This window comes from Cynoglossus semilaevis, chromosome 1 (genome assembly GCF_000523025.1).
Source record: "Cynoglossus semilaevis isolate Cse_v1.0 chromosome 1, Cse_v1.0, whole genome shotgun sequence".
NCBI classification, from domain to species: domain Eukaryota; kingdom Metazoa; phylum Chordata; class Actinopteri; order Pleuronectiformes; family Cynoglossidae; genus Cynoglossus; species Cynoglossus semilaevis.
In genome coordinates, this window is record NC_024307.1 from 5,734,348 (window position 1) to 5,757,548 (window position 23,201).

The window sequence follows — 23,201 nt, forward strand, 5'->3', positions numbered from 1 at the left end:
CAGCAGTAACAGCAGCAGCAGCAGCAGCAGCAGCAACAGCAGCAGTAACAGCAGCAGCGACTGTCTGTCTGATCATTTCTTGAATACTACAACACATGGATAAAGAGGCGTAACTGTGATAAAACCCCTCTTGGTAATGAAAGCCAGTGAAGACTTTGACTGGACATTCCCATCTGCTCACCATTCCTCCAGTCAAACAGTCACTGACCGCGGCCCGGTCCAGTTTACACCAGGAACCACGCCGGGGGAATGAGAATGTTCCTGCTCGGCCTTCGCGTGTGCACTTGCGGGCACATGCGCTCACGTGTGCCCTGTCACTCTGCCCTGTTTCCACAGCTCTTTCCATCCTCGGCAGAGTGTGCAGCTCCACGGCGCTAACAGTGATATTAAGCAGTTTGTGCTTATGGACACATCTGTTTGTCTGATCAGGGGCTTTTTCCAGACATCCGCTATAGGTTTGCATTAGAAAATCACACCATTTGTCACATTGTGTGTGTGTGTGTGTGTGAGAGAGAGAGAGAGAGAGAGTCACACTGAGCTGCAGATCGTCCACTTGGAAAAATACAGTAGCTAAAGGCCCCTTCCTCCGAAATCTGTGTTTGTGTGAGAGACTTTAACGTTCGTTTTTTTTTTTCATTCTCCATCTTCTCCCCAAAGTATGAAGCCTGGCTTAGGTTAACAAACATCTTACAAACTCATCAATTACTGTAATAGGATCCGTTGGGAGCAGCTTCTGAATTTCATGAATGCATTTTTTCCGTCGTTCAGGGAGCAAAGGGTGGGGGAGATGCCTCACTCTTGGCTTTTAAAATAGTGTCTGATTCCTACCAAAAGAAGGAGAAGGGGAAAAAAAATGAGTGAGCACCAGTTACTCGTCGGCTGTTCGTGGTTTAACCGTGCATCGAGAAGGTAACACAGGGACCCTGTATGGTGTCTGGGAGGGTGAGTGTGGGGGGGGGGGGGGGGTGGAGGTGGAGGTGGGAGGAGGTGTTATTAGAAGGGACACGGCCTTTGTGTGGGGCTTGCGTCAGGTCTTTCTGGCGGCTCGGTGTACCTTTTGTAGTGAGATGACTGAGCTCCACTGATTGACTCTGACAGGGAGTTAGAGCCGGTCCAAATGCAGAGCATTCTCTATGATCAGCTGTCATCCGTCATAAATCACCCCCCCCCCTCCTCTATCTCTTGTGCACTCCGTTAATCTCTTCCTCCCATTGCTCACGCTACTCTCCCCTGCTTTTCCTCCTGCTCACTCTGCCCAGAATCCCTCTCTTTGTCTTTTCCTAATGGGTGCATTTTTAACGAAGATCCATCAGCTTTATCAGAAACCTGCTTTTTTTATCGGCCACATGTTGAACAGACTTCTGGCTGCACTCACCCTGACCAGGATCCGAACATTGTACTAAGCTTTGGTCCTTATCATTAACACGGCTGTAGCCCCTTTTAAAACAACTTTGTTAATGGCCATCTGCTTAGAAACACATATAGGCTAACTAGCGTGCTAGTTCTGAAGCTAACGTGGCTATTTGTTAAAAAATGAAGAAAATATGAATGTAATCACAGACATATTAAGAGAACTCATTTCAGACATTTGTTCTTCTTAAGGTTTTATGGTATGTATCTAATGAGAATACTTAAAAAAATATATATATTTATGTAACAAGCTACGCTAGGATCATGACAAAGGAAGGTTAGCGAAACAATAATAATGATGTCATTACTCTCATCATGATTCTTAGTATTGGTAAATAATAATCAGACGACATCAGAAATGCCCAAAATGTGATGTGCGCATACCTGCAGGTACACAAGCTGCCACTAGGGGCTGCACAGATTAAAAAATGTGTTGCGGGTTTGGAATGTTTTTTTAAGTGGGATTTTTTTCTGCACATTAAAGGCGTCCAAATAAACATTTACATTGTGAAATTTAAAATCAAAAGCTGGACACTGGAGCAGCGTTTAGCTAGCTTTGCTAATTTTTTTGTGAGATGACACAAAAGGTGAACGTTACAGTGGTTATACTCCACGATCTGTGTGTGCTGTGGTAGTGGTGTGTAACTGGTTATAAAAGTTGACCACTCACACTCATTTGTATATGATCCTGCCTCAGGGGCAACATTTAAACTGAAATATACTAGTATAATCATTAGGTTATAAGCAAGTGAAGTGAGCAGACAATTACTTAAATGTAACAACAAACATTTTTTTTATATGGCAACAGCCATTATGTGGAACTTCAATTGGCAAAATGAGTTCCCGCTCCTTAATATCATGGCAGTTAGCGATCATTCTTTGCGGTTAATTTGGAATAGGACACTAGTTTCTTTCGGTTCCAACTCGTCTTAAGAGGAGCCCACGATGGAGCCACTGTCGTTCCTTTATCGTCATGTTAATGAGCCACTAAGCCACTTCCAGCAGCCATGTCATCAGATTGGAAGTTGGGCAACATATTTTCCCTCTTTCCAGCTCTGCCGGGATTCGCGGGTGTAAAAGAGCACCAAAATAAACAAGAGTGTGTGGAATGGGAATGAAAGGGAATACTGTTTGGGAACACAAACACGGCAGCTCTGACTGTACACGGAACGCCTCTCCTACAGGACACCTGGCCATGTGCCAGCTGATAGGGCGAGTGGCAGACAGGCAGCCGGGGAAAGGTCACCCAGAGGAAGGTCTTAGTGCTGAGCTTGTCGGCACCCAGAGTTTAAATAATTCATGAGGATGAAGGGTAGAAACACACACGAGGAAAGCGTCCAGCAGCCTTTTTACCTCTGCCACTCACTTTTTCTTGCGTCTGCTCTCTTTGCTCTCTAGGTCTCTCCGTGTACCGCAAGCTGTTCCCGGGCCAGGAGCCCAGTCACAGATGACAGGAAGGCGACCGGAGGCATGTCCCGCCGCACTGCTGGCCTAACAGGTGTCTCTGCATGTAACTACATCCTCTCAAAGATGGATTCTGGACAGGACAACGGCCACAGATGAAAGCGTGCCAAACATCGAATGGTGTCCTATTAATTTCTCGGTGATACAGCTCCAGACGTGCCAGAGGACCGACTGCCAGGTCAGGAATTCCCAGCTTTGACGCAGGTTGGGATTTTGTTGCGCAGTATAACATCAGATGGCCTTTTCAGCTCGCCGCCCCCTCCTCATCATTCCCAGTGGCTGAATCCAGTCTGTCGCCAGACGAACTGCTGCCGACTCTGATTCCCTCCATGCCATTGATGCCACTGATATACTTCAAGGAGAAATGTAAGGGTTTTTAACCTGGTGCTGCTTTTGGAGAACTTCAACCACTTTCAGAAGAAAGAAAAAAAGAAAAAAAAAAGTCCAAATTCAGAAGAAAGAAAAAAAGAAAAAAAAAGTCCAAACTGGACTAGGATAGTGCTTTATATACAAGGTTTAACTGCTTCCAAGAAATTTAATTTCTACTCCACATTCTCCAATTCTATCTGTCAACAAACAACAAATATCTGACATCTTAAACGAAGGTTGTAGTACACGTACAAGGACAACACGGACCAGACCAGACTAAGTTGTTTGTTTAGGCAGCCTGACTGTTAGAAAAAATATCATTACAAATGTAACGTAACATGGAGGTATTGTACTGTGTTCACTTTGAATCTATTCCACAGTGAATTGTTGAATAGTGGCGTTTTTCATGTTGCAGGGACCATTAGCATTAGCATTAGCAAAGCAGAGAAGGTGGCACAAAGTGTGACATCATCAGACCATTGATCTGAACTCAAAGAGCCAGATCATTTTTTTCAAACTAAAATACCAAAGTATCCAATAATTCTTTGAGAACGGAAAACATTGGGTGTTTGTTCAGCTCACCTCTCCCTCTGCTGCCCGCGTTCCTAACTCAGCGTTTGAACATACTGTACGCACTCAGCCCCAGTGCAACACGAACCGGTTCCACTCTTGAGTTTTGTAACGTTGTGAAAAGAACAGTATGACCTAGTGTTTGTACAGGCGGCCGCATACTTCTGTTCCTGTCACTCACTTCCACCTGTGGTTCCAACCTGTACCACTCCAGTCCAGTGCCATAGTTGTGGTTGAAGTGTGGCTCTGCTCCCATGACTGCAGTATTTGAACGAATGCAGTAAAACTTCAGAAGAGTCTCAGTGACTCCGTTCTCTTCCTCCGGCTGTTAGAAAACGTGAACGTTATTCAAATCTCCGGTCGTTCCTGGCACTCGTGCAGGAGCAGTAGTGGCTTGGTGGTTAAGGAAGTGGACTTGGGTCCGGAAGGTTTCAGGTACGAACCCAAAAGCTGCCGAGTTGCCACTGAGGTGCTCTGAGCATGGCAGCGTCACGCTTAAGCTGCCCCCTGCTGACTTTGTGAACACTGTTGAGCAGGTTCTTGGATCAGTGGTTCTGATAGACAACGCTTTGAATTGTACCATCTAAATCCCCAAAGGCTTAGGTTTGCACTTAAATGAAAGCCCCGTGATTTACTTGGTAGGACCTGCTTACCCTTTGGTTGCACTAATGTTACATAGCTCTTGTAATCATATTTTGTGACTATTAAAAGATTTTTCTTTTTTTAACTTAAGGCTGCGTATAAAACAGCTCGGATAGGTAGCAGAACCCTTCATTTTGACCAAATGTTCTGCTGTCAGAACCCGATGACCTCAGACAACATATTTAACACAAATGAGACAATGTGTTTGTGTTGCCAGATTAGTAATTCATATTTTATTTTTCCTCAAACAGAGCCCTCCATAGCAGTTCAAAATATTTCTCCACTAAAATGTAACTTCGTGGAGATTTAGGTGAGTATCATTGGTACTGACGGAGCAGCTTCACCTCTTGTTGCTCTTGTCATGTTCACTTCTTGGGTTTGCGAACTTCGAGTCCTCGCTGAAAGCCGAACTGTAGACAAATCAAAATCTGTGGCAGTTGTGTTGAAGCTGAACGTGTTTGTCATCCTGCGCTCGTGAAACCGATCCAAGCTAACGTCTCGTTGGCCTTGGTGCGCTCCCTGTTTACAAAGATGACGTAACTCGTCGAATGGCGCTTCATGTTTTATATATATATAAAAAAAATGCCTGACTTGAAGTTCTCCCTGTCAACTGAGATGTTGTTGTTGTTTTTTAAATGTATATATTATAGTGAGTAAATAATTGATTTGTTTCAATATTTATTATATACTATACGTCCTCAACAGCTGGTCTTCTACTGTAGGACAATTCTGTAGCTGTAAGGACCAATGAAGGTCAGTGCTGCACCAGCAGACCGTCATCCGCATAAGGATGATCCTGGGACCAGTTCACTCAGGGCTTGTTAAAAGAATATTGCGTCTGTGTGATAAGCCAGTATATTTAGCATATTTAGCATATAGTATATTTACATATATTCATAACGTCAATGTGAAAAATACTTGAATTTTGTCTGCATGCATTAATCACGTCAGTTTCGAGTGGTTTTGCGCAGATCGTAGTTTACATCGCAGAGGTGGAAGGGCGACGACAGTTCTAGATATTTTTATAGTGATTATTGTTAAACTATCGGTTCTAATGTCGTGTTGCTATTGTACCATATCTTCTCAAGCTAGTGCACGTAGCATTACATAAGAATTACCATATTTGTGTATGACTTCCTCTGGTGATACAACACTGTTTACACTCCCGGTGTTTGAATTGTTTCTCTATTGGTGTTTATGGCATCATGAAAATGACTATTTCTTGTGTTCGCAACTTGTAGCAAGCAACATTACAGTAACTGTAGTAGTTTAGTACACATCACATAAGTTCAACATATGCATGGCTGCAGCACCACGATTGGTGCAAATAAGAGGCAGCAAACAGGCTGAAGGCCAAAGTTGTAGCTCTAGTTTCTACTCCCCCAGTGTTGGTCATGTTCCTAAGATTCACATTTTCATTTTCATTCTGATAGTGTCCCTGTTTACAGCATGTTGTGCAAAGATCCCGAGTATCGGATCGAGCCATCCCTAATTTCAGCATCTGTATTTACAGGACCTCAATGCTGTCTTAAAAGAAATGTGACCTGTACAGTAATATAGAGTGCACAAAAAATGTCAGAATTCACTATTTGTGTGAGGGTCTTGTAAAAAAGGTTGTCCCAAATTCATGATCACGTACTGAGAGGGGATTCATTTGAAACCTGCATTGTATAAGTGTTTGTCTGCTGAATATTCAGCCAAACAAACCAGCGACTGTTTTCACCGGTTCTTCCTGAAAACCCGTCAGATTCGTCAACAATAAAAGAATATAACGATTCAGTCCAACTGTTCATTTTTTAATCAAAAAGTGATTTCAAGAGTAATAAGAAAAAAAAAACATTTACAGTTGGTGATCTACTTAAGTGTTCACTTAGTGACATACATCATCTCATACAACAGAAAGGTTTCACTTAAAACAAAACAATCCCTGGAATCACCGTCCTGTTGCATTACAGAGGTAAACATATCCATGGAAGTACTACTTTGAAATAAATGTTGGTTTCCAGCATGTGTTCGTTTTCATTCTATTGTCGTTGAACAGCATTTTATCCTAAATACACAGAGAACCAGTAGGTGGTGTCCTGTCAGTCAAGGCTGAGGGAAACGACCCCCTGTTCAGATCCTGTCTTCTTCTACTTTCTCTGGAGCGTTGGCTTCAGTCACTCTCTGATTGTGGACTCCAATAAATGTATATCCTTGGGAATGCAGTGGTCATTACAGGACAATTGCTGTTCCTCCGTCGTGGAAAATAAGAGTTTAATACCACTGTCAGGTCGATCTGAGGTAAAAGCCGTTCAAAATGCTGAAACTGGGGCAGAACCATGGGGAAATGTTGAATGTCTAAGGTCAAGGGGGGCTGTGGTGGGTCAGACGGCGCTGACCAAAACTGGTAGGTCAACGCTGCCAATGGTTGTGAGTTCGGGACTGCATCATTTCGTGAGGGAACTTGGGTGAAGGCTGTAGCAGACGGAAGAGGTTTTTGTGGAGGTCAAACCCGGAGGTCACCTATCAACCATCGGTTCTGCTCCTGAGTAGTGCTGGGAACCCACACATCCCAAAGTTCCCGTCCACGCCCTGACGCTCTGGCCTCTAGCTGCACTTGCAGGACTTGACAACCATGTTTGAGAGCTGCTCGACTTTTGGGGAGCGACCCACGTAGTACAGGATGGTCAGGGGCTCCAAGTCCTGAGGAACACAGCAGGGCGAGGCGGAGGCTTCCGGGTTCAGGGTGTTGTAGAGGCTCAGCAGCTGAAAGACAGAAAGAAGGAAAACAAGTTAGTAAAAAATCTCCCACACAGATAGTGGACTTCAATGTTTTGGGTTCTTTGTCTCACCGAGCTGTGGGTGGTGTCAGCGCTGCGTAGATAAGGACACGGACCGGAACAGAAGTTGGCATAGTAGCCTTCAGGCTGATGGATCCACTTCCATCCCAGATCTTGACGGAAGTTAATATATAGTGGTCGCACGCAGCAGTTCTCCTCGTAATTGCTGCAGGCAAGAAGGCACATAAAGAAAAGTATTTTAATGGTTGCGTACGTATCCCTGCCTGAGTCCCGACGGCCTCACGGGCAGAGATGAGAGTGAAGCTCAGAAATTCCACTCTGAGGTGTGCCCCTTGTTTTCCCTCTTGGAGTCTGCCCAAATGTTTGGCGTTGTCTGTCAACCTGACGTTGAAAATCTGGAGCTGAGGAGACAGCGTGTTGAGAGGAGGTTGCTACTACCAGGACAGATCCTGACACGTATCAGCCTTTACCTGTGTAATGTTCATCTCTGTAATTAACAAGTTTAAATTTCGTGTTCTGTGCCCCTGTTCTTCTCCTCGTACTACTGGGGAACATGGTGGCAGAAGTACAACTCCACTGACATCTGTGCCCCTGTTCTTCTCCTCGTACTGGGGAACATGGTGGCTGAAGTACAACTCTACTGACTTGTTATGGCTTTATATTTGTCTTGGTGCAGGCTAATATTATTCACCTTTGGTCTTCTAGACAGTTGCTGTCCTGTTCAAGTCATGTTGGGAGACAAGACCACAACAAAGATCCAGATCAGAGCACTATACTCCAGTGTTCTTTGGGTGATTTCAACCTCCCTTGTTCAAATGTAGATGTCTTCCTACATGGTCAGAGAATTCTACTCTTCTCTTATTTGACCCAATAATATCGGGTCACAGATTCCACTATCTTGATTCTACGGATTTTCTTCAGCTAACCTGTAAATGTGTACGTAGGCTTTTTAGACACCACACTCCAGAGCATACTGCACCAGACCATAACAGACCATCCCCTACCATACTGTACCATATGATATCATACCGTACCATACCATACAGTACTGTACCATACCAGACCGGACCAAACCATCTTAGACCATACCATAGCATACTATACCATACGATACCATACATTATATAACCTTTTTATATTAGCCATCATAAATGTAAAATACTAATTTACTTATTAAACTATATAACCTTTTTATATTAGCCATCATTAATTGTAAAATACGTTATTAAAGGCAGGATGGCAGTGAACACCTGAACAACCACCTGACCTCTGTCACTAATGTGTACTTAACTCAGGTTATTGCCATTGGAAATCATTTTATTGACTTTGTCTATACTTCACTGTGTGTAGTGTGTGAACCTACTTGAAGCAGTAATTGGTGTCAAGTGCCCTCTTGCGCCTACGGGACGAGGACTGGGCGTCCAGCCTGTGGGGTGGCAGCATCATGAGGATGAGGTGAGGGTAGAGCTGCTCCTTTGGTTTGAACTTTCTTTCCTCGTATTCTGGTTCCATACCTGCAACAGGACGTCTGTTAGTCTGGAGGATATCACAAAAGCACATCGAGAAAAAGTTCCAAGACATGGGATCTGATGACGCCGACTTCACTGTAATCACCACAGTGTTGTGACTGTTACACAAGGAAGTCGTTATCTTGGGGATGAAGTTCTTTGTTTTCAGTCCATTTTTCTTCCTTCTTTATTTAACACTGGTCTCCCTAACTCCCTCCTTTCTTCCATTTCCCCCCTGGGCCTGTGTCTGCTCATCCAATCTACCCCTGATAGCTTAAGCAGTGTATATCTCAGGAGAGATGCTGCTGGTGAATATGTACGCCCCTCTTTAATTCGGGGCCAAACGTCTGAGCACCGTGGCAGCACATTCCTTGTGGCCAAGCCAGTCGGGAGAGTTCCCAGGACCGAGGGCCCTGGGGCTCCGGTGCTAAGTGAGATACCAGATCAATTGTATTCCCATGCTCTGTGTCGCTCTCTTCCTCTCAGAAAGAAATCCCAATATCTTGACAGAGAGACATCAAAGCCTAACGCTGCTCCAGGAATACGCCGATGAGCAGATCAAACCTTTTTTAGACCCGTCGTACCATAAAGAGAGTATTGTGAGCGGGGCCGTCCTAAAAGCATATTGTCACATTAAAGGAAACATGACACAAGAGCACACTGACCTACTGGTATTCAAAAACATCAGCCATCCACCGGCAATGTGGTAAATATAGCGGAAAAAAGCCCAGGGCTCGGTTCGAGTGGAGAAAAACATCGTTGGACTTTTTTTTGTCAGAGTCACAGTTTAAGGTCAACTGAGCCAAACTCAATTACCAGATGAAGCTTCTTATAGACAGACCATAATAAACATCAAAAGGAAAAGCCATGGCCATTCACAGTGCGCCAAATTCCATTATTGAAATCATAATTGTAAATGTAATTTGGAAACATATAAAAGCAGAAACGTAAATCCTAGACTTCAGTTGTGGGCGGATGTTCCTCAGATGAGCGGGTCATTTACCAATCTGATGGTCTGAAGCCCCAATTGCCCATTCACTGAATGTATATCTGTTAAAGATGTTTCTGTGCGTCAAGAAGCCTTTGGAGCCGGTGTGTGACGGTCCCTAATGTTGCCCATAGACCGAACAGTTCTTTAAGTCGTCAGTTTGGCCAAAACTTTCCATCCAAGTCAAGACCACAAATTATACAAAAAGCTGTACGTCTGCACAACCCCATTTCTGGAAGGTAGACAAAAGGACGCAGTTGACGCAACAAAAGTAAAGTAGGACAAGTTCAGTGTTACCACATTCCTATTTCTAGCTGGTTTGATTTCGATTGACACAGGTTGACTCTTTAACTCGCTGCACGGTCTAATTTCCAGTTCTGTTGAGAAAATCTTCCCAAAACTCCAGTCATTCTTTATCTTTTCTGTCTTATCCCTGCTGCCAGATCCTTGGCAGATCTTCTGACATCACATTTGCGCTAAAGAATGGACTAAAAAAAAATTATCTTCTTTCAAAAATTGAAAGATTTTCCAAAATTAACTTCCCTTCCCAAAAATAGACGGTGGAAATATCACTTACAGTGCAGTGGACGAATTAGAAACTCGGCTTTTAAGTATACGCAGACGACGTGACCTGGTTCAACCAGAGGCGACATTTAACTCATTCACACAAACATGGAAAGAAATATCTAATGGTATGAGAAGTTAGCATTTCCACTTTAGCTTCGGACCGTGAAGGCGTCGTTGTCATCGGTCAGTCTGCTTTAACACCTGTATGGTAAAGTTTGTTTGTTTACAGCAAGTTTTTAAACTAAGGTCACTTTACTGTGCCACTGTTTCATCTTCAGTCTAATCCACTTGTTTTTTGTGTTTCATCTTCAGTCTAATCCACTTGTACGTGTTTTTTTGTGTGTGTGTATTTTTGGATTCTGATGTCTCATTTTAAGCTAGCCTCTCTGTGTCTTTGTGAACCTGTTTTGAGTTGAACTGAATTGATTCAGTGGGACTGTATGAAACCGAGTGGTCGGCAGCATGTGGCCTGTGAACCATTAGTAGGAGATCTCTGGATTTAAGAAACGCTCTTCTTAGTCAGCCCTTGATCCTGAACTCAAACAGACAGAACGTCAATAAAAAAAAAAGGATTTCAAAAGCTTGAGAAATGAAAAACTTACTGACCCTTTAAGATCGCTTCTTTTATTGGCCTCCCTGCTGAGGACCGGTGACAAAGAAAATGCCACTCTTATATCTAGTGGGTGCTATAAATATCAAGCTTTAACAAAAAAAAGATGGGATTAAGATTAATATCAAGTCTGACTTAAGTGAAAACAATAGTCTGGCTCACTTTAGTAATTCCTCCTTAAATTCACATCTTGTTTTTATATTTTAAAGTTTTAACTCTGAATGAAATGTGTTGTGTTTATTTCAGTGTAGACTGAAGAACTGGTCGTCGTGTTTCCAGTCTTTATTCCGAGCCTGTTTCACACCTCTATTTTAGGTGTTCATGTGAACGACTGGTGCTACAACCCTGGACTGGCTTTAATTGTCCACAATCTCTCTAAATGTTCAGTTCAAATCCACAGAGAAATGCAGAACTGCAATACCACTGATAACCAGCAGAAGTGCCTGTTCCAAAACATTTGCTCATCATGATCATGCTAATCTTTAAAAAATGGCTAATTTGATTTTTCTTTCTTCTTTGTTGTGTTAGTCCTAAATTGAACGTTGGCTTATTTCGTTAGCATTCTCTTGGACAGCGATGTAAGATGGCTAACAACTAGCTCTGAAATCTTAAAGCTAATACATCAAGCATGATAGCAGGTAGAAATTGCAAGACTTGCACAGAGTCTTGGAGGAAGCGAGATCAAATGAAGTGTGTGAACTTTACTCTGAATGTTGTGTAGCTGAGCTAACTCCCCCGTGGATAACATGGACTGGATTTTACAAATCATAAACTGGTCTACGAGGATGTCGAGGCTTTAAAACGTAGAGTTACGACTACGGGGAATGAGCGAAAGAAACAACAGTTGACTGACTGTTGGAGCCTGGTGATGACATAACACATTCTAGAAGCATCTGTGAAAATAAATCTTTAAAAATAAATGTTTGCTTCAGTTTAATAAGATTAAATGGTACGACGCTCAGAGATCTGAGGAACTCCGTCTCACCTTTGAACTTGACCTCCAGCACCTCGTTGGTGTTCTCAATAATGTCTCCATTAGGCCTGAAGGTATGGCAGGGGCAGTGCACACTGATCTCCAGGCCAAGGTTGGTCTCTGAGGAGAAACCAGAGAAGGTGGACGTTAGCAGCCGACACGTTTCACCCGTGGAAACAAATTCCTTCATTTTGAATGAACTTGTCCCCTTCAGGACAGTTACGTTATTTGGGGCGGGGGTCGGGGGGGTTGGATGTCCCACTCACGTCTGTACATTAGCCACTCCCTCACTGTCTGGGTGACATCAAAGGAGACCCACTCAGGCGTTCCCTTGGTCAGGACATTCTTGCCTCCGATGTAGCGCTGTTTGGCTTTGGGATCGTCTTTCTGGAGGATCTAGGGAGAAAAAGATGAAAATGTGACCCAGCTGCATAAACTCTTTTGTACGCGCAAACGCATTGACACACAGAACCAGAGCTGTCTGTTTTAGCCAGACTCTCCAGGACGCCTTGGGCCAAATGTCTACTCTTCATGGAAAAAGTGACTCTCTGTGTTGATATCCCTATTTTGCAAGTTAATGCTTGCGTGTAACCCTCCTGCCAATGAGAACCTGGCTGTCCTTTACATCAGCAGTTCAGACTCTTGAGTTGAGTTGGACTCATAGACGCAGCGTCACGGAGTTGAAAGAGCGGACGTCCAGGTGACGTTGACGTCCTCACCAAACTGAAGGTGTAGAAGTTGAAGAAAGATAAAGTACAGAGTGGGATTGACAAAAGAATAACACGATGCACTTTCTTTCCTTTTTTTTCTTTCCTGGCAAGAACCCTCTACAGTGGGAAAAGTTTCCAATGGAAAGTATAAAGACAATAGGTGGCAGTAATGTAACTCAGCAGATACAAAACCATTATTAAAAGCAAAGAAGAAGATGTGGTCAGTTTAAATCTGCTGAGCTTAGTGGAGATTAAAAACAAATTCAAATGAAAGCCTTTTGGTGTCACAAATATATAAACATATATTTATTCCATAGGTCTTAATTCAGACGTGAATAGCTGACACACTTTTGCCAGATGTCCATTTCAGTGTTTCCTGACCTTTTTTGAGTCACGTGTTTCATAAGAAAAAACCCCACGGCACGCCAGCAAACAAAACTCTTACAAAGAGCATGTAATGTAATATAATAATCTTATAATCATATATTTATTCCATAGGTCTTAATTCTTATATAAATCTTATAACTTAAATTTACTCTCAGTTTATTAAATACTCAGCCTGTTTAGTTGAAGACAGCACCGATCTACTCACAGGAATTGAAGAAAGACACTCAACACACAGCGTTGCATTTAAATCTTTCGGTTTGGAAGAATTTATCTTCAGTTGAAAATAGGGCCTGTAGGTGGCAGTAATTCAACAAGGTGAAGTGGGTTAAAAAAAACAAAACACCTTTTGTGTTTTGTAACACAATATCAGCAACGTTCAAGATACAAATTTGACTTCATAGTAAGTTTATAAAGTTGTGGTTGTTGTTCATGTTTCAGACCACATTTCAGTTTGACAAACAGTCGGTGCAGAAGCAGTGACAGAAGAAGGGGAGGAAGAAGAGCCACATACTCTGTTTAAGCCCTGACATTTTAGGGACCTGCAAAGTAATGACAAAGGGAACAAAAATCTGCCAGACATTCCAGCAGCTCACAGACTACTGTGAGTAAAAGGTGTTTATCTGTGTGTGTTCGGTGGTGAGTGGAGCCGCACAGCACTGCGGTGAATCACCAGGTTCCTGAACACTGTCGGCATCTAATCTGCCTTCCTGTGGGAAAGAGGGGCCAGAGGACTGCCAACCCGACCCACCCCCAGCTCAAATGTGGGAGTAAGCGACTCCATTTACTCCCCCAGTGGGCGACTCTGCCTCTATCTCCTCTCAGGCCCCTGGAAACAATCTGCCAGCCTGACAGTCTGTATTCAGCACTGGCCAGAGTTCTGCCTCTGAGGCGGTATGTAGTCCGGAGACACTTGTCTCCCTGGCAGAAAATTTTGGAACCTGATCATTAGCCTTGGTCTCTCACGGGAGATTAATGAGGAGGGTAAGAAAAACAATCCTCCGTCACCCCCACATGTAGACATGTAACCGATGTGAGTTTTTAGATGCTACAAAAACCAAAGATAAACACAGAGGAACAGGAGCAAATCTATACCCCCAACCCTCATACTGTATATAAAAGACTAGACCTAATCCCCCAATCTGATCTGACAAAGACGGACTGGTCTGGAGATTGACAGGTAGGGAAGACGAAACCACAGGATTGTCGTCTACTGTAGGGTTCCTAAAGGACGGCTGTGCAAGGTTTGAAATTTGTCCGAATGTGCACATGGACATGGCGTGTAAAAACGGGGAGGGGGGGGCTCTAATGCAAATGTTCTCATCGTTCTCGCTGTCCTCCGACAGACAATCTGAGGGAAATCAAGCACATTACACCCCCCCCCCCCCCCCCACCCACACACCCCCCCCCCCCCCCCCACCCACACACCCCCCCCCCCCCCCCCACCAAAACCCACACCCCCCCCCCCCCCCCCCCCACCCACACACCCCCCCCCCCCCCGCCCCCCCCCCCCACACACCCAACCACAACCCCACACCCCCCCCCCCCCCCCCACCCACACACCCCCCCCCCCCCCGCCCCCCCCCCCCACACACCCAACCACAACCCCACACCCCCCCCCCCCCCCCCACCAAAACCCACACCCCCCCCCCCCCCGCCCCCCCCACACTCCCACCCTCTGCAGCCATCTGCTAACAGTGGAAAGGAACGCTCCGGTCACACACCTGGTAGAGCTCGATCCTCTGCTCGTTTCCCTTGGCAACGGGGTTGGGGATCCGCAGAGCTCGAAACTCTGCCCGGAACAAGTTGGTGGAGTTCTTCTCCATGATGGACACGTTGAAGCGGAACACCTTGGAGGTGACACTCTTGGGGCAGTAGGAAAGGTCATCTGCAGGTGAAATGGAAATGGTAAGTCAGATGAGCCCTTGAAAACATGGAATGATGAGGTAGCATGTTATGCTAACCATGTGGTAGCATTCAGCAGTATTGTAGTTCAGGCCTAGGTGATCAAGTTCGAGTCCCAAGAAACGTTTTGGTACGAATGGCGTCAGTGGTGGTCGCGTCAGTGTTTCTGATTCTTGTACATTAAAAATGAAAACCATTCTCAGGCGTTTGACTTCAAGGAGTAAGTAACTGATTTAATACTTGAGTCAAGTCTAAGTGACATTTCAAGTCCATGTCCAAGTCCCTGAAAAAAAAAAGTTTGACTTGAGTCCCTAGAGTTTGAGGTTTGAATCAATGTCACCAAGAGAACCAAAAGTTACCAATGGTTCAAGGTGTCAAACGTTCAAGTCACTGGGGAGAATAGTGAGTCAAGTCCAAGTCTAGCTCCCAAAGTCTTAGTCCAAGTTACTGGTGAGAATTTTCTTCAGTTGTGTTTGGACTTTTACATGTTACTGTAAAAAAATGATGTTAGAACTGATGATAAAAAGTCAGTTAGTCATCACCAAGTCAAGTCAAAGTCAAGTCTCAAGTCCTGGACTTGAGAACAACAACACATGACTATCAGTTGGTAAGAAGTCTTTTAATCCCTCTGCAGAGAAACTCTGATGTACATTTTACAGAACACTCCATAGTTTCAAGTATAAATTTATACTTATCACAACGAGTACTTGAAACAAATGCAGTAAAAATATTTTATACATAATTTGCAAAAAGAAACGATGATGATGATAAATCATAATCAGATAAATGAAACCCAGTTAATCTTAGGGTGTAACACAGATAATCAACGATTATAACAAGACAAACAAAAACACAAATACTTTCCTAATACTCAGTACTTTGTTTGAAGACTTTGTTACTACTTCAGAAGTCAACTTGTGCCTCGGAATACGCAGAGAAAACTCTGTGTTTTACTGGTTTATTGAGCAGACAGGTGGTTTTGCGTTTTCGTGATCGATGTCTCACTTCAACCCAGTCACAAAACTGTCGACCAATCACTGTTGAGCGATCACTGTCGAGCGATCATCCAGCTTCATAAACCTGTTATTCCATTGTGTTCATCTGATGAAAGAGTGGGCGTGTTTATCATCTGACTATCACAGGTTTGATTGGCCAGGTTCCCAGGTTCCCAGGTTCCCCCACCACTGCAGATAATAGAAATAACATATATACTGTATATATATTTATAAGTTTTTCTTGTATTAACTACAGTATTTCTGGACCTTTCCAGGGAGCCATTTACCACAGAGCATCTGCTTATGCTTTGTGCGATCAGAGTTAGCAACAAGTTGAAGTCATAAAATGAAAACCAAATCGGAGGGGGGCAGCAGCAGCAACGGCAGCAGCAGCAGCTCCTACTGTTCCCACCAACAGGTGCTCCGAGGGCTGGGACGCTGACCCAGTATTCTCCAGAACCAGAGGACCGAGTCCTGAGTGTGTGTCTTTATCCAGTAGGTAGAGCAGGACATTACCTGATAACTGAGTGTGTGTGTGTGTGTGTGTGTGTGTGTACTGTAGTCTTAGTGCACGCTGCTGACCTTTAACAGCATCAACAGTATAAATGGCCACATTGTGTGAGTTTATCTGCACAGCTTCCTGTTGCTCGAAGCCCCGCCCACTTTTTATACGACAATACCACTGAAGAGTTTATTATTTTAACAGGACAAGCGCATGCAGTGTTGAGCGAAAACAAGCGCATAGCAAACTTTTTATGGGGCAAGTGGAAACAGTCCCTTACAGCCAAGCCGGGGCTAATTTACTACCCCAAGCTCATGCTTTTATGGCTAAGCCCTAAGATTTGCTGATGGTTGAAAGGGGGCAACTGCACCTTTACTTGATTTTCACCTCCAGCTTCTCCAGGTCAGATGGAAAATCCTTCTAATGTGTCGGACGGGGAACACGTACATCTCCATTTATCTGTAATCCGTTGGAGCCGCACTCCCGTTCCACCGTCCTCCCAGTCATTATCTGCTGTTTCCACTCCGTCTTTTTCCCCCCTCCATTTGTAGGTGACCTTTTTCGGCATCCATCGAAGCAGATATCTGTCCAGCGTTTCCACATAATCCATGAGGGGGGAAACCTCAGTAGCCCTCTGGCCTCCCCTCAATTACCCCCATCCTCAATAGGTGGAAAGCCCCACTTTGAGAGAAGATTTGAAATTCTAATCAAGTCTTTGGTTTCCTTTTGGATGACCTCATTTTTTCCCCATTGCAATGGTTTTAGGTGGATTTCACATTATGGCTTATTTTTGCCAAAGGGTCTGAAAGGTAATTTGTTCCATGTTGGTGAGTGGAGGGGTTTGCTGGTATAATTTAAATGACATACATTCACAGAACTGTCCAACAGGTTTTAGTCCCCGCCAACTTTGCACCTATCACAAGCGACGTCGATGTTATTTTAACCTCAAAATTTATATGAAGGAAATAATGTTTGATTAATAAATTAATTTACTATTGATTTTTTTTTTCTATAAATTAATTTACTATTGATTTTTTTTCTTTTATCATTCTCCTTTCTTGTTTGCAGAGACACAAAATCAGCCGCTAGATGAATGGATTTGCGGAATTAGCTAGGTTTACCTTAGCTTTGCCGGCTGCTGACTATGATTTGTAATATATCCTTAAATAATGACATGCACTAGGGGGCACCAACTGTATTTGTCGGAGGACGAGATAAAATCACAATTTTGTCTAACATTATTATTTGATGTTTATTTTTGAGTCCACTCATGGGCCAAATTAGAAGGTTCGCTGGACCACATTTGGCCCACGGGGCGCCAGTTGATAACCACTGCCAATCATTATGCAACCAAAGAAGAATTTTGTACATGTTGGACATGTTACTTTTTTTGCTAGTATTTTTTTTTTAATGGTCTTCAGACACGGTTGTTTGTACATGTTGGACATGTTACTTTTTTAATTTTTTTTTTTCAATGGTCTTCAGACACGGTTGCTGGAAGTGTACAGCTCCACAGAACAGTGGAGCTCCCAGATATGATAAACCGTGCAGTAACATGATGTGTGAATCACTCGTCTACAAACCACACAAACTGTTTAAATCAATTACACGTATAAATGTTTTACCAGTGCGTTCAACCCTGTAAAAGCTAGACCTTTTATCGTGGCACCACACACATCGTGGGCGTACGTACGTAAATGTACGTCAACAGTGAGCGAACGCTGCTGCTACTTCTGCTGTAACCATTATGTCTACTACACTGGTTGCTGTAATGACTTGGTCATTAACATGTTTCCTGGAGGTGTGTTTATGGTCATGTGTGATAGTTTGGATAACAAACCTCGCTCGGTCGATGTCACTCAACTGTTATCACTCCGTTAATTACAGCTAAGTATCGGCTTTTAAATGAGGAATTCCGAGTGAAGCTGAGCACGGAGAGAACGCCCGAGGAGTACGTATTTGAATATCTGCCTCGCCCTTAACGCACCCCCCGACAGACGCGTAGCCTCCGGTGTCTCTCCTGTCGTCTGTAGCACAGTAGCTGAAATGATTGAAATTCCCAGGAATCACCTTTTTGTGCCTTTTTTTTTCTTCCCCCAGAGGATTGTCTGTGATGTCAGTCTCTCCAGAGTTTGTAGAAATAAACAAAGGAAATAAGAAGCATAAGGCAGCAGGTGCTGGCCAGCTGCTGAGGTGTCCAGGTCTCTTAAAGGACAACAACAAAAAAAGTCTTTGAAAGTCTGCTGGCATTCCCTATTGTCTGCCTAAACTGTAGCATCTGGAACTTGAACTTGTTTGCACCGAATTCTCATGGAAAAATACAATGTTTTTTTTTTCTCCTGACTTTCACTTAGCGATAAATGGCCTTAAAGTTTGAATATAATGACTTCAAATGTTGCTTTCGTCTTCAGGTGAACCTGAAGTCTCTGTGCTCCTCCTCTGACTGAGTGGTCCAAAAGATGAGATAATGTGATGGAGCTTTGGACTGAACTTTTTTCTTTTTTTAAATCTCCCAGTTGGATGAAAAAGTAGCAAAAAAAAAAGGATTTAGAGTTGGGGGAAGGTCTCGAGAAAGGGTTGGGGGTTGTGTGTGTTTTTTTGGGAGTAGGCCATTAGACCTCTGTCTCTGTTTGTTCAGATGACATCATCTTTCTACTATCCCATATATCAGATATGCTGCTGTATGCTTGTCCTCATTTTCCCAGATCCAACACTGAGTCAATCATTGGCTCCTCAGCCTCTATAAATCGGCACGTTCGTTCTAATTTTAACCATCAAGGATCACTGGTGCGGTGCCAGAGTTCATCCTTGACTTGAAATATGCCTTTACCTCATGTCTTCGGCAGCGTTTGGCTGAGGCTGACGAAAATCAGGCCTCGTGATGCAACAGGAATGGGAAGATGGATGCCGTGACTCAATCTCGCTTCATCTCATAAATGGCTAATGCCTTGATTTACATTAGCGGCCGTGTCTAGCGGAGTAGTCTGGAGCAAGTGGCGCGTTCAAGTATGACAGAAAAGTTTCTGTTTAACTTTTTAACTGTGCGTGACGTGAAAAAAAAAGAAAAGAAAAAGCCGAGGCTGACCGTGCTCCCAAACAGGCCCGACTTCCAAAAAACAGCGCATGTAAAAGCCATTATATCCAGCGGGAATGAATCTGAGCTACGCTGCGAAATGATCAAGGTGACAGACATTATGTTCCTACGGGGTGAACATGCCCTGACATCATGGAAAGGCAGGGGTCGGCGCTAATTACCACGTGTTGGCACCTTTTTTTTGTTGTTTTTTTTACTCTGCTGATTGCCGTCTTAAAGTCGTCAAAAAAAATCAAAAAAATAAACTTATGGCTCGTGTTCCCACCTACAGTACGGCCTACTGTACGAGACCAGCGGTGTGTCCTGGGCACCGGGCCATCACTGATCCTGCTCCTTAGACCTCTGTTTGTTTTGGGAGGTCTGGCTACCCCTGACCAGCGGATCAACCCCGGGCTGTGTATTTTGAATGTCAGAAACACTTTTGTGGGACCTGTGAAATGGGTTGGATTCGAGAACCGGTGCTGGAACAGGCAGAGTCTCTGCTCAGTGTCACGGCGCAGCATAAACACCTGTTGATTTCAAACGGCTGAGTGACCCAACCTCTGACCGTGACACTCCCTTTACAAAAGCACTCTCTCTGCTGCTCTCTCAGCTTCTGTTCCCCGTTCCTGGAACAATCAATGCACCATAGTTTACACAGGAAATACCAGTATGGATGAACAAGGGGGGGAAAGGTGGGGGTGGGGGGTAGATCAAAACCCCTGAGCCGCTCTGTTCCAGGCTACTAGAAGGAACTATTAGGGAAATTGAGTTAAGTGAGACGACTGGATGGATGAAAAATATTGGGAAACTCGGGGCCAGAAAATGGAAATGAGGTATTGGAGTTGGCAATAAATAGTAAAACTTAACTGCCTGAGAATTTTCCCCTGCTAAGGAATGTGTCAGACTTCAGCTGGAGTTCCCATGGCTTTGGTGTGAGGTATGTATGAGGAATGGTGCTCATTCCAATTAGACTGTTTACTTTGAGCCTCTGCTTCACTCCGCGCTCTTCACTTCACGTGCGCGTTCGTGCGTAAAAGCAGCGAGATTGACAAGACGCAAGAGGAGGAAAAAACAAAACAAAAAAACTTTTACTCCTCCGTGTGAATTTCTGACATCATTTACTAATTAACGGCTGTGATTAGGTTCTGAGATTGGAATTCAAAGAGGAATTTCGTTCAAAGTTTTTGGAAGAGTTTCTGCGCCTCGGCTGGGTTGCGCAACGGCACACTTGTCAATGACTCCATCCTACATTCACTCTGCGTGGGTAACTGACTCTGACAACCAAAACAAAACAAAAAAAAAAAAAAAACAAAAGGTGGTGGACTTACTGTTTTCTGGCGGACCATTGATCATGTTGAACTTGTAAATCTCTTTGGCGTAGTACTCGGTCTCCGTGTTATCCTGCCCACAGCTCTGCTGTCTGTCTCTGCCCAGCTCCTCGATCAGCTCCTTGGTACTGTTATAAAGGGCCAGAACCTGGTACGGTACCTGACTTGGACCTGTGGTCTGCGGCGGACTGGTCAGTCGCAGTTTACTAAGAATCTGTCCCCTCACCGCCTCCACTCTCTTTTTCTTTATGTGGTCAATGTCCACGGTGGTGCAGGTGGACAGCGACAGAGTCATCGTCACAAAGTTGGACAGGAGGAAAAACAGGAGCGCTTTTCCCAGATTCATATTTTCTCCCCTGGTTCACTCACAGCGCAGACTTTGTCAAGTAGAAGACGTCAGTCAGAGAGAAGAAGAAAGAAAAAAATGGACAGAGACAAGACAAGAGTTCCGGTGTGGGTCGAATCCCTCGAGTTCTTCCTTTCATTCAGGTCGTGAGTGAGTTCTTCTCCTGCAGGAATCCCATTTTTCTTCCCCTCTCTGGTGCTATGTCATCTTTGCCAAATGCGCGTTTGCACCGGCGCACATCCTTGCCATGTTGGAAATGGACCTCAGCTCCGTGTGAAAACTCCCGATCCTTCTTCTCATTCCTCCTCGTCTCGTGCGCGGCACCGTCTCCTCTTCCTCGCGTTCACAGAGCAGCAGTGTGTGCGCCGTAACTCTGGCTCTTCATTGCACTCGGCTCTTTCCATCCACTTGCTCCTCTCTGCTGACTCCCTGCAGTCCTGCCTTAAACACACACTCCCTCTCCGCGTCTCTCACACACACACTTTATATCCACTGGCTGTGACGTTTCACCGAGGGAGGGGCGGGGCACCGAGCTCGGTCCCCGGACAATGGGACCTGGCCCGTTCTGTCTTTAATAAAGTTTTGATTTTAATGGTGTCAAAGCTGTGTTTGGATCGCATTTTTGAGCTGCGTGCGTAATATTGGGCAATGTGCGATTTCGCAAGAGAAGCAGAGAGAGAGAGAGAGAGAGAGAGAGAGAGAGACCCTCGCTCCCCCTCCAGAAAAAGAGAGAAGGAAATAGGCAAATCCCATTGATTGCTCTGAATTGTCAGGGGTAGTTCGTTGTTGTTTCTGTCCTCTGTGCTGATTGACGGGACATCTGTATTTGGGGCAACAGAGCAGTGCGACTGTTTGACTTGTGAGTCTCCACAGAATCCCACCAATTACGCTGATCACCACACGAGCCCAATGACAACAATGACATCATGCGACGGAAAATGTCTCAGAAGGAGCTCCAGTGCCGACGGAGGGGCCAGGGTTAACACAGGGGGGCATGTTGAAGGTGCACAGGGCCAGTCGATGTGTAGAAAACACTGTGGAAGGTGCCGCAGGGAGTCTCCACAGTCTCTTAAACCATGCACAACAGTGACATCTGGCGGACTTTGGGTGTCAGTTTGTATTGTAATGGAAGCCGGAGACAGATTTAAGAGAAAAACAAGTATTTACAAGGAAATAATTCTTTAATTATATTATTTAAATTTATAAATAAATTCATTTTGGTTTTCAACTATATATTTATATATATGGATATATAATGCAATTTTTCCAAGCTTTAGAAACCACCTCCTAGATTTTGTGGTCTTCTGTCATGTACTCATAGAAATTACTCTAAATAAACATGCATAATTACGTTAACTGGAGACTCCAAATTGAAATTTCTGGGGTCAGCTGTGAGTATTGACATACATCATGTTGGTATTAAATAAAGATGATAAGAAATAGTCTACAATCTTTGTTTATAAGCACAGAGATAATCTGAATCACTTAGCCCCCCACCCTCCCTTTTGACTTTACTTTAAGACTTTCCCATCATCACACATTGGATTATGGAAGATAAATTGTGGACGATGGCGGTCTGTTTTAAAAGAAAAACAAAAAACTATCTGAACTGTTTAGACAAAGACGCGCACACACACACAAATGGCGACAACGTGGGAGTTCTTAGGGAGTGTTCAGCTTGTGCACTAATGGACAGAGGGTCTGTGACTGTCTGTTTGGATGACATCAACTTTCTGCTTTCCCATGTAGTGAGCACGTAATAAACTCGGTTTTCAATTGTTAATGTTGGCTCTTTTTTCTTGTATCCTCTCATGTTGCCCTTTCATAAACAGTTTAGGGATTAGGACGATTGCTGAAGTCAATTTAGAATTTGATTATTTAGTTATTGGCACATTTAGTTATTGATATTATTTGTGTGGTTTATTGTTTGACTGCTAGAGGACATGAGGCTGGTAATAAACACATGGGATGGAAACAGAAATGTTGATAAATGCCAGTTGATTGAGTATTTTGGTTACCATAGAAGGAGAGGGAAGCTAAAAAAATAAATATATGTTTGTTGTGGACAATA

The 23,201-nt window shown here is 44.0% G+C and overlaps 1 protein-coding gene and 1 long non-coding RNA gene across 2 annotated transcripts in view; one reads left to right on the forward strand and one right to left on the reverse strand.

The window, feature by feature from the left end:
• LOC107989244 (uncharacterized) overlaps window positions 1-3,558 on the forward strand; it is a 12,954-nt gene extending 9,396 nt beyond the window's left edge. Inside the window, exons 3-4 of the long non-coding RNA XR_001760761.2 lie at window positions 2,809-3,316; window positions 3,354-3,558. This is a non-coding gene — a long non-coding RNA (uncharacterized LOC107989244). The remainder of the gene's footprint in view (window positions 1-2,808; window positions 3,317-3,353) is intronic.
• Window positions 3,559-3,761: 203 nt separating this feature from the next.
• Window positions 3,762-21,700, reverse strand: tgfb3 (transforming growth factor, beta 3). Its single transcript, XM_008307302.3, has 7 exons — window positions 20,785-21,700; window positions 14,703-14,866; window positions 12,151-12,280; window positions 11,897-12,004; window positions 8,602-8,752; window positions 7,290-7,443; window positions 3,762-7,203 (listed from the first exon to the last, which is right to left on the reverse strand). Exons 1-7 carry the CDS (start codon window positions 21,128-21,130, stop codon window positions 7,045-7,047), a joined length of 1,212 nt encoding a protein of 403 aa, XP_008305524.1. The 5' UTR covers window positions 21,131-21,700; the 3' UTR covers window positions 3,762-7,044.
• Window positions 21,701-23,201: the final 1,501 nt, after the last annotated feature.